The 17,740-nt window shown below is 37.0% G+C and overlaps 1 protein-coding gene across 2 annotated transcripts in view; it reads right to left on the bottom strand.

Moving 5' to 3' along the window:
* Nucleotides 1-17,740, bottom strand: part of LOC105003463 (transient receptor potential cation channel subfamily M member 3-like) — a 76,425-nt gene that overhangs the window by 26,377 nt on the left and 32,308 nt on the right. For both annotated transcript variants that reach the window (XM_010860632.1, XM_010860633.1), the window contains exon 4: nt 13,014-13,185. In XM_010860632.1, the coding sequence (XP_010858934.1) occupies nt 13,014-13,185 (172 nt within the window). The remainder of the gene's footprint in view (nt 1-13,013; nt 13,186-17,740) is intronic.

Here is a 17,740-nt window from a genome sequence, read left to right as displayed (position 1 = left end):
TTTAATTGGTCATTTATTGGTGAATATTTGAATTATTTCCATTTTTATTACTGTAAACAATATGACAATAAATATGCATAAAATAAATTCCTAGAAGTAAAAAAGTGTATGTACATTAAAATTTAACAGGGTAGCCAAATTATCTTCCAAATAAGGTTGCCCATATTTGCCCACCCTCCCATACGGATTTCCACACATACTTATTGACACTAGATAATTTTAACTTTGGTTTTTGTCCATGTTGATAGGTTAGAAAGCATTTCATTGTTGGCTTGGCTTTCATTTCTTTAATTTTGAGTGAAGTTGAGCACTCCACACTGTGCTGCCATGCCCCCCACCCCCCAATTATCCTGTTAATATATTTTGCCCATTTTCTTACAGGATTTTCCTTTTGGATTTGTAGATGCCCTTTGCTTATTATGTAAATGATATCTTTGTCATGGATGTAAATATTTTCTTTGCTTTTCCATTTGTTTTTTGAATTTATTTATACTATTTTCTTGATAAAGGTGAAAGAGGAGAGTGAAAAAGCTGGTTTAAAACTTAACAATCAAAAAGCGAAGATCATGGCATCCTGTCCGATCGCTTCATGGCAAACAGATGGGGAAACAATGGAAACATATGACTTTATTTTCTTGGGCTCCAAAATCACTGCAGATGGTGACTGCAGCCATGAAATTAAAAGATGCTTGCTCCTTGGGAAAAAAACTATGACAAACCTAGACAGCATATTAAAAAGCAGAGACATTACTTTTCCAACAAAGGTCCATCTAGTCAAAGCTATGGTTTTTCCAGTAGTCATGTATGAATGTGAGAGTTGGATCATAAAGAAGGCTGAATGTCAAAGAATTGATACTTTTGAACTGTGGTGTTGGGGAAGACTCTTGAGAGTCCCTTGGACTGCAAGGAGATCAAATCAGTCAATCCTAAAGGAAATCAGCCCTGAATATTCGTTGGAAGGACTGATGCTGAAGCTGAAACTTCAATATTTTGGCCACCTGATGCAAAGAACTGACTTATTGGAAAAGACCTTGATGCTGGGAAAGACTGAAGGCAGGAGGAGAAGGGGATGACAGAGGATAAGATGGTTGGATGGCATCACTGACTCAATGGACATGAGTTTGAGCAAGCTCCAGGAAATGTAAGGACAAGGAAGCCTGGTGTGCTGCAGTCCATGGGATTGCAAAGAGTCGGACATGACTGAGCAACTGAACAAGAATAACATACTAATTTCTAATGGAGTTTCTAAACATTGAATCTGTTTTCTACAGAAACAGTCTGTCTGAATGAAAAACTCACAATAGCTCTGAATTTGGTATTAGAAACAGATAAGGGAAAAGGATACTAGGCAAAGTACAAAAATAGGCCAAGAAACCATTCAATACAAAGAGTATCTACAGAGGAAAGGTAAGGTCTATTTTCAAAGTGCTGGCCTATGGTTTTATTAAATAGATCCTCCTAGGTTTATTCACTTAACAAGATAGAAAAGAAACCCCAGCTATTTTTAGTTCTACCTTTTTAGTTTTACTGAATAAAAGCTAAAATCAAAACAAAAGCTACCTAGGGTTGGATCAGTAATGACACATGTATTTCAGTCTCTAAAACAAGGTGACCATTTACCATTTGTTAAGCAAAGTGCTACTAATTAATTTTTTATAACTGTCAGGGTCAGCAAATAACTTAATTATATATTTTCAGGCATTCAGAAGGTTTCAAGAGCCTTTCAGTTATATTTTGCCAAACTGCTAGTTATCACTTAGGGGTTATAAAATGTAGGAATGTCAAATTGGATAACTGGAACAAGAAAGCTTTAAATCCCACACAAATGCATCTGCTTTTCAGGTCTTCTCAAACATTTTCTCAACAGAGTGAGAAGATAGGTTGCTCTTATTCCCTAAGGAGGATTTTTCATCCTTTTTTCCCCAACTAGGCCAAGACTCAGTTACAACCTTTCCTCCTCAGGAATGATCTGAGGGGTGACCAATCTCCATTCTACTGCCTGTTACCAAGAGTATAATCCTTTGTAGGCCACATGAAATTATTTCCCAGGCTTTATCTTTGAAATATTAAACACAACATCATAGAAACACAGAACAGAATCTGTTCTATGTATTTTTAATATTTAGGCATTTAAAGGTTAGAAATGATGTGTAAAATATATGTGGCTACAGATCTGTTATGGAATGTATATAAATTATACCAGCACAGCCTGTGCAATCAGTTTGAGGCTAAGAGGATCTGTTTGGGTTAACCCAAAAAGTTAATTAAATTAATACAGTTTAAAATAATGTATACAATTTTAGATGCCATATCTCAATCCAATTTCAAGGGGAAATTACAATCTATCCTTGAGCCAGTGCAAAACTTTTCAACTATATATCACTAAGAAACACACAGATGAAGAGTGAAAGGGCACAGGATGAAGCATATGATACAGATGTTATTTATAGACAAAGCTCCTCAGTGAACACACTGAAACGTATAGGTGTATCTTACTTATGAATGGCAGGTAAGCTTTACCTCACGTGCCAACCCCAGCCCATTCTTCATAACCATATGAAATGCTATGCTGGAAAGGTGTGGCAAAAACTACTGACTGTACTCCGATATCTATTCTCTTCCTTCATAGTGGTAGAATTCTAGCTCTTTGCCTAGGATAGTTTCGAATCTACTTTTTGCCAGATGTGAACATAGCATGTAAGCCAAAATCCTGTATATGACCTCCTCATTGTGCCTTTAAGGGGAAGGGTTACGACTTTTTCCTGATTCCTTCTGACCAGAATCTAGGTGTGATAGTGTGTTCCCACAGACCATGAAAACAGGGATGTACAGAGCAAAAAAAAAAAAAAAGAGAAGATATCTGAGTCCTCAACACTGTGAGGGCACTACATCAGGTCTGGACTCACGTTCAGAATAACACATGTATAAGGAACAAACTTCTGTCTTACTGAGGCATCCATTGTTTTGAGTCATTGTTACAGCAGCAGAACCTGTGTCTTCATGAATGTAAAATGGTCCTAGCTGTATCAAGGCTCAGTGGGAAAATGTCTCGCTAGGTTTGCAGTGTCAATCATGGGTGAGGGACATGATGGTTCCATGCTAATTCCAACTTCTTACTGTATTTCTATCCAACCTACTACAAAATGGAAAACCTTCCAAGGAAACTCTGATGTAATTCACACCTTTGCCTTCTATCTCCATCTCTGTTATTGTTGACACTTAGGCCTGGTCTTTTGTGTTTTGCATCAATACAATGAGACTCACTTAACAGTCATAATAAGAATAAATAATATATGTAGTATTTATGATACAAATTATTTATTTATATATAAATGACTAAAATCTTTTAAAATAGCTACCCAGGAAACTATCTGCTTATTTCGATAATGCTGCTTTTGCTAAAATATTTCTAGAATTTTTTTGAAAACATTAAGTTTGCACGTTTCTTATAAAATATGAATGAGTCAAAATCACTTAAATGTATTTAATACCAAATCAACAACTCTTTACTGAGCACTTACTATGCATAATATTATGCCAGTTCTGGTGTCAGAGAGGTTGGTAAACAGTAAGGATGTCAATAATATTCTTTAGATGATCTATGTCAAATTTCCAGGGTAAGTTGTCTTCATAATTTAACAAGATGAAAACACTAATACATATAAGAAATCTATAGCCAACTCATTGGAAAAGACCCTGATGCTGGGAAATATTGAGGGCAAGAAGAGAAGGGGGTGACAGAGGATGAGATGGTTGGATGGCATCACTGACTCAAAGGACATGAGTTTGAGCAAACTCAGGGAGATAGTCAAGGACAGGGAAGCCTGGCGTGTTGCAATTCATGGGGTCGCAAGAGTCAGAAATGACTTAATGGCTTAAAAGTATAGTCCAGGGAAATCAGAGACATAAAAAGCACTACTTTATAGCATTTTATGTCATGATTTTATTCATTCACTCAAGGCTTATATTACTGCCCTGCTCCTTTATTTCCAAAATAATTCCCAGTAATTTATAGATTAAATTTAGAGGTCTCTTTGTATTCAGTTTTAAACTCTTTATTCTCTTAGGACCTTGGTGCATCAAAATATTCCCTTGGCAATGAATTCTAGTGAGTAGGCTCTTCAAGGGCCTGCAGGTAAAGCAACCACATTGCTGGGCCTCTGTCTCAAGTCAGCTAGTAACTGTGGATTCTAGGATTTCTCTGAACACCAAGGACTCTGACAGGACAGCCCCTAGCATTGAGCACATTTCTGGAGTCACTGAGCCTGAAACATACAAAGCAGTGGTGCTAAAAGAGGGTGTTGCTGAACCAGAAATTCTGATTTACTTTGTGAGTCAGTTCTGCTGGTAAGCAGGTTGGTATGTCTGTTCAAATGAAAAACATCTTCCTTAGAGCCATTATGGCAAAGAGGTCAATTCAAGTCCATTTACAGTTTTCAAATACACTGAGAGCTCTAACACAAATGATGACTTTGGTCTTCATCCAGAAGAGAATAGATTCAGAGCAAGTGAAGTTGGATAAAAGCGAGAACTTCCCAACAGCAAGGGATGTTAGGATCTGAAGGACAGGCCAGGGCTGGCACCCAGCCTCTGCTGTGGATAGAGGATACTAAAGTCTTCACAGTGTTAAATATCTTAAATCTCACCACTGGCTCCCTATTGCTGCTTCTTCTACATGTCTTTAGAATAGGACAGAGCATTTTGGATGTGTGTGACCCTGCTGAATTAGGTGCTGGGTACTAGAAAGATTTTGAAAAAGAAAAAGAAACTCAAGGAAATATACTCAGAGTAGTATTTTCTAAGAGATGTGATTGGCATTTGGTCCAGGTAATTTCTTCATGTGAAATTGTCCTGTATGAGAATATTAACATTTCTGCCTCCTCCCTTGTGTATTTTGGGAGTGCCAGAAATTGTCAACCACATCCATCCGATATTTTAAAATACCTCCTCTGGGAGGTAGTGTCACCTTAGTTGAAAACTACTATGACCATGTTTAAGAATTATCACCATGAAATGGTGGTAAAGGAACAAGAATATAGTTATGAGTACTTTTTCTGATTAAGGAAATTTCACAGAAACAAAATGCTTTAAATTGATAAGTGTCACATCATGGAGGTGAGCTTTTTAAAATAAAATCTCCTGGAACCTGTAGGACTTTACCAGCTTGGTTGAATCACTGTGTTGATTAGCCTGTTCATGGGTCTCCTGTACCAAACAACTCAGTGGAAAGCGAGACATCTGTTCCCATTATAAAGCAGAGCTATGACGTTCTGTGCTACTGGGTGACATTATTATTGTCATTATTTTTGTTAGTTTGTGTAAGCACAGAATCACATATAAATAGGTATATTGGCCAAGGGACTGCATAACAAAATATTTGTTTTTTTTTTCCCCCAGAGAATTCTAAATAGTAAAATCCTCAAATACCAAATTTGATTGTGCTTTATGAATTCTGTGATCATTTCTGCTACTTGTTTACTTAGAACTGCCAAGCCAATTTTAATCTGCTGCTTTAGACAAAAGTATTCTTGGTGGCTTCATTAGATGAGGCTATGCTCAAATGTCAGTTGTTACTCTGGGGCAAAGAAAATGCAGAGCACCAAATTCTCTTTCAAGAAAACCCTGACGGTAGCAAAAGCGCCAGTTACAAAAATCTGAACCTACCCAGACAGCCTCATTCATTAATAGTGCAGAGTAGGTATATCTACAACAACTGCCATGGGAACAGCATCCTCTTAGACAGGATGTAGTCTGATGTAGATTCACTTTATAATATGAAGAGGACAAAGTTGGAAAATTCTAGCCTCATAATGAAATTTCCTACAAATTTATTGTTCACGGTCCAATTAGATATGTAATCTGATAAAACTTTGCATTCAGCCAACCTAAAATAAAATTCAAACACAAAGTAGTAACACTTTAATCAATCAGAGAACAAAGAGAACTAGATTTCTGTCCTCTTCCTCCAATCTTTTAAAATCAAATGGTAAATTATAAGCAGGAAATCTGGCCCAATCTAAACTTTATATACAAGTCCAACCTCATATATTCTGAATCAATTCATATTTAGCCCAAATTCTAACACTTCAGTTCTCAGCAAACCTAACTGACATTCATAATGATTGCTCCAGGACACTAGAATAACTTTACTCTCTAAAGAAATATTAAATTTTCTCCATTATATTCTTTATTCAGGAAAGAGGAACAACTACAGTTTAGAATATATTTTCAACAATATTGAAAAAAAAAGTTTTCTATTTATTGCTGCAACAATCAAGACTTTAAATGTATTCTTTAAGAAGTTAATCGAGTCTTGTTAATACGTTTCAGAATATAATTTTGAGCCTCATTTTTTTCTTTGGGCCCTTTATATAATTCCAGGGATACATGGCTTCTCCCTAATGAGCAGAGCCAGGTTTGATTTGTGGTAAAGATGTTCTGACAGACATTCTAGACTCTGATGGGCTTTGAATGAAGGTCTGGGTCTCAGGTTGGACCCTATGGCAGCCCATCAGGATATACCAATACAGAACATGGTTTCCCATGGGGAGCTGCTGTGCGTGTCACCAAGACGGCAGGAAGGTAATCAGTGTTTCTGAATTGCCACATGCCAGACTCCTTTCCCATGGTGACTCGTATAATCACGCACTGTGGAAAAGTATTATCCCTGATTCACAGACATAGAAACAAAGTCTGAGAGAAATACAGTAATTTGCCAAGGTCACAGAGCCATGATCTGAACCCCCTGTCTCCCCGCTACTCTCAGCTTATATTACTGGCAATATAAAGACTTCCTTTATTTCCAAAGGTTATATTCTTCCCTTCAAACATTTCAAAGAAAACCACAGCTGCTGGGTATTTTTCTAATCTTTCTTTTTAAGAATTGCAAGGTAATACTTGTTTAAAATTTTTTTTTTTTTTTTTTTTGGTGAGCTAAGTGTAGAATTGGGGACTAAGAAATGATTTTCAAAATTTTAGATGAATTTTAGCATGTGATAATGTATTGATAGTTCTTAATTTTTATTTTTTGAAAGAATTGTTAAAGGACTCTTGGATCAATATTTTCCATTATATTGCTACTGAGTTAAGGAAATACTTAAAAAAAAATCTACCTTATATATGGCCTACACAAGTTAAAGAAATGCTTTGGTACTGAAATATTTATGGATGAAATGATATACTGTTTGGATTTCTTTCAAACTTATCCAGAGAAAGAGGTAGGTGGTTATATACATAAAGAAAACAAGATAGGCTATGGGCTGATAAATGTGGAATATGGATGACAGTTTATGAGGGGTTATTATAATATTCTCTCTCTTTTTTTTTTGGAAATTTTTAACAGTAAAAATGTATGTAGAAAATATGCTTGGGGTTTTAAAGTCTCATCAGGTTACTTATATGCTACTTTCTGGAGCCGTCCCTTGGTATTCAGTCTTTCAGTTAACATGTGTTTATTGAATAGCTACTATATTCCCAGCATTGTGCTAACTTGATTCAACTTAAATGAATATGTGAACAACAATAAAATAAATATGAGGGATTGTTTATGATGAATGCTTTTTATTCAAAAGTCTGAAATTAATATAATGCTTGGGAATACTAACTAAAGATGTAGGTCATCTTTGAGAATTCTCTTAATCACTTCTCTGCACCGTATTCTTATCTTTTAGATGAATGATTTTATGCTGTCATGAATGGGCACAGAAATGGGTGGGGAAGCACGGCTTTCATTCAGATACTGAAAATACTCCTGGGCTACAGGTATATAGAGAGAGTGCATACAGCCTCACTCCCTTGATTCTCTTTTCCTCTTGTCTACTTGCTTAGCAAAAAACCAACAGGCTCTCAGTCTAACTCTATGCTTATTTTCCTACTCAAGCTGAACATGCCTGGGAAAAAAACACACAACAATGATGATCCATGCCTCTATAAAACTATGACCACAAATACCAAGTGGGCAATCCCACATTTCCCTAGGCAGCTCACTCTCTGGGCCTCTACAATTGTTTTCTCTTTTTTTCTCCCTAATCTTCTATACCCCTTGCCCTTTCACACTCTTAGCCAATGATCTCCTGTATTATTTTCTTCAGATACAGAAGGCATCTATAGAGAACTACCCAATCTTCCCAGCAGAAAATGTTCCATTCCATCCACATCTGTGCCCATTGATTCTACCTTCACTCTGGCCACCCAGGATGCAACTCCCCTGGCCTACCTAGGGCCACATTCTTCATTTGTGCACTGAATCTCATCATCTCCCTCCTTCTCAAGGACTTTGTCTCAGCTCCTTTGAGACTGGTTTTCAACTCCCTTTTCTTTCTGTAGAAACTTACTCATGGGGGGCTCCCACTAGTCCTGTTCTTTAAGAATACACTGGTGTCTGTAAGGATGACTGTGCAGTAACCTTGATGTGTCTATTCTTTCTCCTGAATACTCAATTTATAGCACTCTTCTTGAGCTCTACCTTCAAAATATATCTTAGTACCAATATTGTATGATTCTATATATATGAGGTACTAGAACAGGCAAATTCATAAAGATATAAAGTTGAATAATGGTTAGCAGGGATTGCAGAGAGAGAATAAAGATGAGTCAGTGTTTAATGCATATAGAGTTTCGGTTTGGAATGATGAAAGGTTCTGAGGATAGACAGTGCTGATGATTATACAACAATGTAAATGTATTTCACACACTGAACTGTATACTTAAAAATATTAAAATAGTAAATTTTATGTTATGTATATTTTACCACATAAGTATATATTTGAATCTACTGCTTTTTACTACTTTTATTACTATCATCCTAATTTGAAATACTGTCATCTCTCACCTGCATTATGATAATAGCCTATGAAACATCTACCTGCCTTTAATCTTGCCCCCATGTCAGTCAGATCTCTACATACAACAGCAGAGTGATGTTTTAAACCATTAGGGAGATGCTGTAACTTGCCAGATCAAAACTCTGTTAGAATGAACTCCAACTCTAAGATCGAGCTTGTCATCAAAGACCTGGGTCTTTGTTCCTGCTTTCACTCTTCTCAGAATGCTCTTTTCAGAGCTGGCCCCCTCACTTCATTCAGTTTTTTGCTTACACATTACACCGTCATGGTGGCCATTCCTGATCACCTAATCTAAACTTTCCTCCCGACACACATATGTGCATGCATGCAGGCACATGTACTCACGAGAAACACATGTATACCTTCCTCTGTTTTATTTTTCTTAATGGCTTTCTTACTACATGTATTTACCTATTTATTTATTAATGTGTTCGCCCCTCTTGACTTGGCTCAATGAATTATCTACTGCTGCTTTTCTGGACCTTAATTGTGACTGGTACATAATAAGAGTTCAAGAAATATTTGTTTTCTAAAGGCATGATGGGGAAAGCTTTGCACGTTAAATCTGAAGTTTAGAAAACTGTAAATGGAAGTGTGCTCTTCAGCCACTCACATCCCAAAAGATTCTCCTTTCAAAACAAAGAAGTCCTTCAGTAACCAATGACAACAGTCCTTTGGGAAGGACTGCTGACAGCAGGAATGAGTGGGGGACGGGAGAGATGAGATAATGAATGCCGGAGCACTGAGAAAAGCCTTAGATGCTGGTGCTTGTAGTATGTTATTATTCATAATTGTCATGTTGATGAGAAAGGGCTTAAAAAGTCTCTTGAGAAAGATTTACTTAATGTTTAAGGAAAATACTCTTCATAAGATTGTCATTTATTTGAGAAAATAGACTCATGGAAAGATTCCTATGGTATGCAGGTCACCCCTAAGTGATGAGGAGGAATGACACCTCAATAGGAAAATGCTGAGTGTGTTCAGACATCCCTGGAGTCATCCTAGGCATAAAAGGTGGTGATAGTATTACTCTGGTATCTTGGTGGAGGGTCTAATCTTCCAGAGGCTAAATTAGGGCTTCCTAAACTTGAGTTCTCCTGTTGTATTATAGATTTCTTAAACTTTTGAAGAAGGAAATTAAGATGTAATTTTTAGAATAGTTACATAATAGAAATTTATTTTTAATAAGAAGCAAACTATTGTTAATTATAAAGAAAAAAAGTGTTCAGATTAGAGAGCAGAAGTGCGTTAACAGTTTATATTCTTACTCCTGCTGTTTCCTATTTTAAACAGGTCAACTTTCGCCCCTTATTTCTCAGTCAGTCCTATTCTGGAGACTTCGGGGTTCTTAGTGGGCACTTTGCGTTGCTGCTAACTGAATGGACGTCTCAAGGTCTTTCTTTACTTCCAGAAGTCTGGGTCACTCCTTAAGCTCTGAGGTCCTCATTGTTCCTCCCCTGTTTTGTGGGGTAAATGCAGTAAAAAGAGAAGTAGAGTTAATGACTCATGAGTCTGATATGGAGGGTGATGTACAATCTGTGTTTGCTTGAGACAGAGCGGGCCCAGAACATGGAACTTTCAACAGTAAATCTAAGAAAGTCCCTGGAAAAGTGAATAAGTTGGCCATCCTCCCACTGCCAAGTTCAGGCATAGAACTGGTAGAAGAGCTAACTCATAGCATCATTCACTACAACTTGTGGCAAATTCTTGGTCCTGAGCCTTTTAACTTCCTGTGACTTTAGGGATCTCCTCTGGGCATCTTTAACCCTCTTTTTCTCACTGAATTATTTGCATTGAATGGAAGCCTATGGATTTCTTAAAGCCTCAAATACAGTCCCTAAAGCAAGGAGGAAAATTATGTTTCCAAATTATGATGAATGAAATGACTATTTGCCTCTGTCTACCCCCATTCTGTTCTAGCGACTATCATTCAGACTAACCAAGGGGCTCAGCCCCTACCCCAGATCTGAGGTCTAATCTTATTTGTGGACTTGAAGTATTTCAGGAATCTCAAGCCAGCTTCTCTGACCCTTCTTTCAGCTTGGAACCTGGATCTGTGCTTATTCCCTATTTTGTGGCCTAGACCCCTGATTGGGGCTCCACTTGTCAACATGTGTGCATGTCACTACCTGCCTTGATATGCTTGCAAGGGTCCAGTGTCACATGACTGGTATGAAGCATGTACATGGTGTCCTGGCTTCTCCAGAATCCCTGATGCCACAAGCCTTGGCCTGCTCTTCAACTCTATGCTGCTGGGCTTTGCTCCTCATGGAGGTCCAGCCACTGTCCACAAGCCTCCTCTGCAGGGCCATTCCCACAGATAGCACCTCAGGGAGCTTTGGAGAAAGGTGCATCTCCAAATTAAAAAAGGGTGCCTTCTCTGGAATGACCAATTAGAAAAGAGTATCTTTCCTCAGGCAGCCAATAAGGCACAGGGTTTGGCACATACAGCTCTGGCTAGGTTTTAGCTCCTGCTGGCACCTCCATAGCTAAGAATACAATTTACACAACTACACCCCTAGCTCTCTTCACAACACTAATGAATATATCTGGCCCAGCTGCCATCAGGACCTGACACAATGGCATGGTTTGTGTGTCTGGACAAATGTGGTCTCATTACTAAGCACTGAACTTGACCCTGCATTTGCTCTTTGTCTACCCTGCTTCCATCTCCTTCAGCTTTCAGGTTACTCCTATTTAGGCTCCTTCTTAACCTGCTGGTGTAAAAAAAAAAGTAATCCTAAAGCCTATGAAAACCTAAATAGATAACATTAATTAGATAAGATTTGCTTTTCTATCAAATATTATAATAAAATTCAATTTTAGTATAACAACCACCCATTAGCAATAGTGCTTTTTTACTTTTGATCTCTGCTGGTTTCTGGATGGATTTTCTAGTCTTTTCTACTCCTTTTTCCCCCCAAAGATTGTTACCTTTGGGTAATCCTGTGTTTTCTCTTTCCAAAGACTATTGAAGTTTCTTAGATAGAAGAGAGTTTTCTAATATAATTTTGACTTCAGGCCTACATCACAATTTATTATTCCAGACTTCTCTGTGAAAAAGATGAAGGTGTGAAACTTGACTGTTAAAACAGCAGTAGCTCCTAAAAGGTGGAACCAGAAAACAGAATATAGGAAAGACAAGTTATGGTTTGACAGCTCTGGCATCCCAGTTCTGGGAGGAAGGTGGTGACAGCAAGCACAATCCATTCTGGATGATGCAGAGAAAAGACGAGAGATGAGAAAAGCCATTTGGACCCGTTGAATTGTGTTACACTGAGATTCTGAAAACTTACTGAGCCAAAGAAAATCTTTTATTATTTGGAACTGCAGGCTTTGAAAGTTCAATCAATTAAAGCCAAGTTTCCCTGATGGAACACAGAGTTACCACAAAGCCTGAATCTGCCATGAAGCCATGTGTTACTTTGTGAAAACAAACTGAATTTTATTTTGTGAGGAAGGACAGTAGATTGTTTATATTTCTCTTTTATATTTAAATCAAGCCATTTAGTGATTTCAGGAGCATCATTGTTTTTACAATGCTACCTTCTATAGTTAAATGGGTACATAATAAATATTGCATAGAACACATAAATACTTAAGAGATAATTTTAGTGAAACCATAGGCTAAGTATTACATGGTACCCATAAATACACATATATATCTAAATATGTAGGTATCTAGAGACAGTGAATGAATACATACATAAAATTAAGAGACAGAATTAAAGTTTCATCAAGATGGTTAGACATTATGCTTTAGTTTAGAGAATGTCAGTTCCCTTGAAATGCCTTTGCACAGCCAGATCTATGCTAACATCAAAAACTGTTTTCTTTTCTTTTAGCCACCCAAAATAGCTTAATAAGTGGAAAAAATTTCTCCAGGGTGCTTTCCCTCCTTAGAGCATTGTGTAAAGAATGTAGAAAAAAGTTTGGAAAGAAAGGCTTATCTGCATTTATAAACTCCAGATGGGGTTGGATTTTTCACACATAATGAATGAGCTTGAGTCCACTAATTATATAATCACTTCTTGAGCCTCCAATCATCCCCCTCTAGGTGACTTCCTCTAATTCTAACCATTAGCCATGTAGAAATAATGGTCTGCATTTGAAATTTCCTCACTTTTATCCTATTTGCTATGAGGCATGAGTAGACAGCAGTAGACTTACTTGTGTTTATCTTCTGGAGTGAAATATGCTTTTCCAGTTGTCTCCTAAGTTTCACCTCTGCTCCATACTTTCCAGTGGTCCCATTGTCGGCCAGAATGAAGTGGGAATGCATACTGTTGAGAACTGTGAGCTTGCTCATGGGATTGGACATGGTCTGATACGGCCGGACCACCTGTAGAATGTCAAAAGGAAGGGGCAGAAGTCAGAGAAAAGAGTATTAAATATGAAAAGGAGAATCAGACAGACAGGAAAGAGAGAGAGGGAAGTGAAATAAATTCTTTGGGACAGTGAAAAAATAGTCTATATCCTCTTTTTAATACTGTTTCAGGTAGAAGCAAGATTTATAGTAAATGTTCTATTCAAAGCATGATTATGCTTAAAGGATTATGTATTTATTTAATTTTTGGATTCTTTCTGTATAGAAAGAAGAGTTTGTGATTTTAGTGTTCTCAAAAACTGGCATGTGAATGTCTGTTTCATTTTGGAGTTGATTATTTATACATGCTGATGAACCAAAAATAATTTTTAGGTTTTTTTTGCTTCTATGTTTCTTCTCTCAATCGTGTCCACACTCTAACAGGCACAGAAGAGCAGTCATGATTCGGGAGTATAGTGGAGGGTTAGGGGTGGAGGGTAGGGAATTGAGTAGGAGTGACTGCTCTCATTCAGCAGTCTGAAGGTCTATTATTTAAAAATCTACACTGTTCTTCTTAGACACCTTAAATGGAAACACTGAATGTAAAAATAACTGTCCCATGAGATGAATATGAATCAGGCTTAAAATGTTCATCTCTGTTGTATTTTTTGGTTGTGTTATCTTAATTTCATGGTGAATTATACTACCTAAAAGAGAACAATGCTTAGTATGGTCTTTTAGACTTTTGATCTAAAAAGAAAAACAAAACCTATTGTGAGCTAGTTGCTTTATACATTATCTATCTTCCTTGAAACAATCATGCAAGGTAGATGCTGTTATGTTTATTGTGTATATGAGGAAACAGAGATGGAGATGACATAGGTTTTATAAGAGTTTACTACACACAGAACCAGAATTCACATCCAGGTCTGCCTGATTCCAAAATCCATGGTTATTCATTCCCCTTTCCCAAACTGTTTAGACACAATGGAAACAAAATGATGTATTAGAATATTTAGGTAAAAACTTCACTCAAGACTATGAAAAGGAACATTCAACGAACTCATTGTTATACAAACTCCATACAGTTATCTCTGTACTGAATCACTGAAATTGACAAGAGAAATAAACGTGAAAGGGCTTTTATTTCTGTGCCTTTATGCAGTCTATACATTAATTATAGAGTTGAGATGCTCTTGTTCATTTTTGGTATGAAATAACTCATCAGGAAAAGCTGTAGTAAGATTGAGTAGTTTGATAAAGGAATTACAAAGTGATTTAATAAAGACAGTGTTAGTAGAAAAGATCTCATAAAAGTCATATTTTACACCTTGATGCTGATTCAAACCCCACATTTCTATGTGCCTGGCACACATAATCTACTCAATGAATAGTGAATGAATTAATTTAAATAAAACTTGAGACAGTTGAAAATTAAAAACTCTCTCTTATATGAATTTTTTGGGAATTGATCTAATCTACATTTAAAATGGGTAATTCTGAGCTTTTGAAATATCCTTCAGTCCTTTTAAATATGTCTTTATTTGTTAATATAGCATAATATAACATTAATTCACAGCTTCATTCTTGTTGGCTCTCATTGATAAAGGAAGCCCATAAATCTGTGATTATTGCTTCCAGTAATCACATGGAGCAGTATTCAATGACTCTTTTGTCTAGATGAGTGAATGAGAGTCCCCTCACCCCTGAACTACAGAGAGTGTGGTTGGCTAACCCCATCCTGAGTTCTTTATCACTGAAAGAGTAGGTCGCTTGTGGTTAAAATTTCCATTTTGTTGTTACTTGTTTTTGATCATAAAACATTCATTCTACTGCAGAGTGCAAGTTAATAAATATTAATGCTTTGTTGAAAAAGACTTAGCAGAAGACTTTCTCCTATTCTTAAAGTGCCTATGCATTGTACTTTTGGACAAAAGAAAGCACTTTAGGTTACTGTTGTCTCTTTCCTAACAGCAGTTCCCCAAGGCTCCATGCCAAGAAAGAGGGAACCCCAAAGCAGTTCTGTGAGGGGCATGTAGATTTTCTAGAGGTTAATGATGGTGAACCCTAGACACATTCTAGCTGAGATACAGGGCATGCTTTCTAATTCTTGGGAACCTAATTAAAGACCATAAGTGAAACTGACATTTTCAAATGAATAAAGGAGTGAAAATGCTTCGGGGCCAACCTGACGTAATTACCATGATCTGAGATTAAAAGAACATAATTAAATCATCTGACTATATTCTATATATGTTTCCCCTACCACAATATTCCAAGGACATTGGTACTTCAGTCTTCAGAGTTTTTACTTTCTTTTCTTGTGAAACATGGTGCATCAGCTGTTTGGAAATACTAAACATTTCAATTAGTTATGATAGGAGGGTCAAGTTTATGCTCATGAATTTTAATTTCTTCATTTTATTGCTCCCATTTCTTTGAATCTTATGTGAAGATAACTTAAAGGTGGTTATATTTTGGCAAATATTTTTTTCTGCTGAATAATAGAGGATATAAATCAAAAAAATAAGTTAAATGTCCTAAATTATTTTCTAGTCATCACTGGAAGAAGGTATGTTGACTCCTAGAACAATCATGAACATTTGGGGCATGGAAATCTCTTTGAATCCCAGTTCTGTCAACAGTGTGTGAATATGAATCTCACATTTTTAATCTGTAAAAGGGAAATGATAAAACTGCTTACTTCATGGGGATTAGATGAGATTATAGTGTAACTGGCAAGTACAGTTGCTGTAAGTAACTGGCACTTTGCCTGGTAGATTTTTCAGGCAATCTACAAATGTGAATTCCCTGTCAAGTTGGGCTTTATTTTACCAACTATAAACTGATTTTCCAATTGCAAACTAGTGACCAAAATGAAATGATGGGAGACAAATCATTGATTTCTGTTTAACACAGGTATTTAAGCTAATCAATATAAGTAAAGAAAACAAATTAGTAATCAGTTGCTTAAAATATGCAACTGTTTTTTTTCTTTTTATGTCCTCGTAGGTTATTTAAGATGGTGATATTCTGGAAACGTTTGCTGATTAAATGCAGAGTTGGAAATAACTTCCTAAATACTTCAGAGGAATCCACTTGGGTCCAACTTTTCTACAAAATCTACTTAATATTCCTCATAACAAACATACCAGCAGTCTATTTTTGTTCAACTTACAATTTGCATATCTACAAAAGATATGCTGATCTTCCTGTTATGTTTTTCAAATAGAAAAAAATAATGCCTTCGTAGCACATGAATACAAATGAATTTTTCCTCTGACAAAATTCTGGAGGTAACGCATCCATTTTTATTGTTAAGAGCTCATAAACAGAGGATGTTTTTGGAAACGTGTGTGTATGGGCATGCGCACGTGTGCATAGCAAGAACAACTGTGGCCTGTAGGTATACGGATTACTCCAGCACATTTCTCAGCCAGTGTTTCCTGGAGAATCAAACTCTAATGTTCTGCAGTATTGATTGTATATAACAGATCATTTCCTCTCCTAAGAATACAGGATGGTACATGTTATATACCACCCTTGAGAGAACTGAGAAGAGAATCACTCAAATAATATTCTATATTTTGCAGTTCAAATGAGGAATCTGTGTTTAGAAGGGCGAATGGTGTCTGAAAGGTCTACATATCAAGTGATCTTCATGATTGGTAATTACATTGGTATCTATACATAGAAGGGAAATCTGCACAGAAATGGATTTTCGATACTTAGTATGTCATTCATTAATCTACGGTACACCACTTTGTCTGGCTGCTTGGTGATGTCTGGTTCCAAGGCTTCTGTGGATCACAATAAACTGGAAAATTCTGAAAGAGATGGGAATACCAGACCACCTGACCTGCCTCTTGAGAAATCTGTATGCAGGTCAGGAAGCAACAGTTAGAACTGGACATGGAACAACAGACTGGTTCCAAATAGGAAAAGGAGTATGTCAAGGCTGTATATTGTCACCCTGCTTATTTAACTTATATGCAGAGTACATCATGAGAAACACTGGACTGGAAGAAACACAAGCTGGAATCAAGATTGCTGGGAGAAATATCAATAACCTCAGATATGCAGATGACACCACCCTTTTGGCAGAAAGTGAAGAGGAACTAAAAAGCCTCTTGATGAAAGTGAAAGTGGAGAGTGAAAAAGTTGGCTTAAAGCTTAACATTCAGAAAATGAAGATCATGGCATCCGGTCCCATCACTTCATGGGAAATAGATGGGGAAACAGTGGAAACAGTGTCAGACTTTATTTTTCTGGGCTCCAAAATCACTGCAGATGGTGACTGCAGCCATGAAATTAAAAGACGCTTACTCCTTGGAAGGAAAGTTATGACCAACCTAGATAGCATATTCAAAAGCAGAGACATTACTTTGCCAAGAAAGGTTTGTCTAGTCAAGGCTGTGGTTTTTCCTGTGGTCATGTATGGATGTGAGAGTTGGACTGTGAAGAAAGCTGAGCACCGAAGAATTGATGCTTTTGAACTGTGGTGTTGGAGAAGACTCTTGAGAGTCCCTTGGACTGCAAGGAGATCCAACCAGTCCATTCTGAAGGAGATCAGCCCTGGGATTTCTTTGGA

Source organism: Bison bison, unplaced genomic scaffold, assembly GCF_000754665.1.
Source record: "Bison bison bison isolate TAMUID 2011002044 unplaced genomic scaffold, Bison_UMD1.0 scf7180017864469, whole genome shotgun sequence".
Classification (NCBI taxonomy): domain Eukaryota; kingdom Metazoa; phylum Chordata; class Mammalia; order Artiodactyla; family Bovidae; genus Bison; species Bison bison.
Note: the sequence above shows the minus strand (reverse complement) of the source record. Positions and strands in the feature narration are given on the sequence as shown.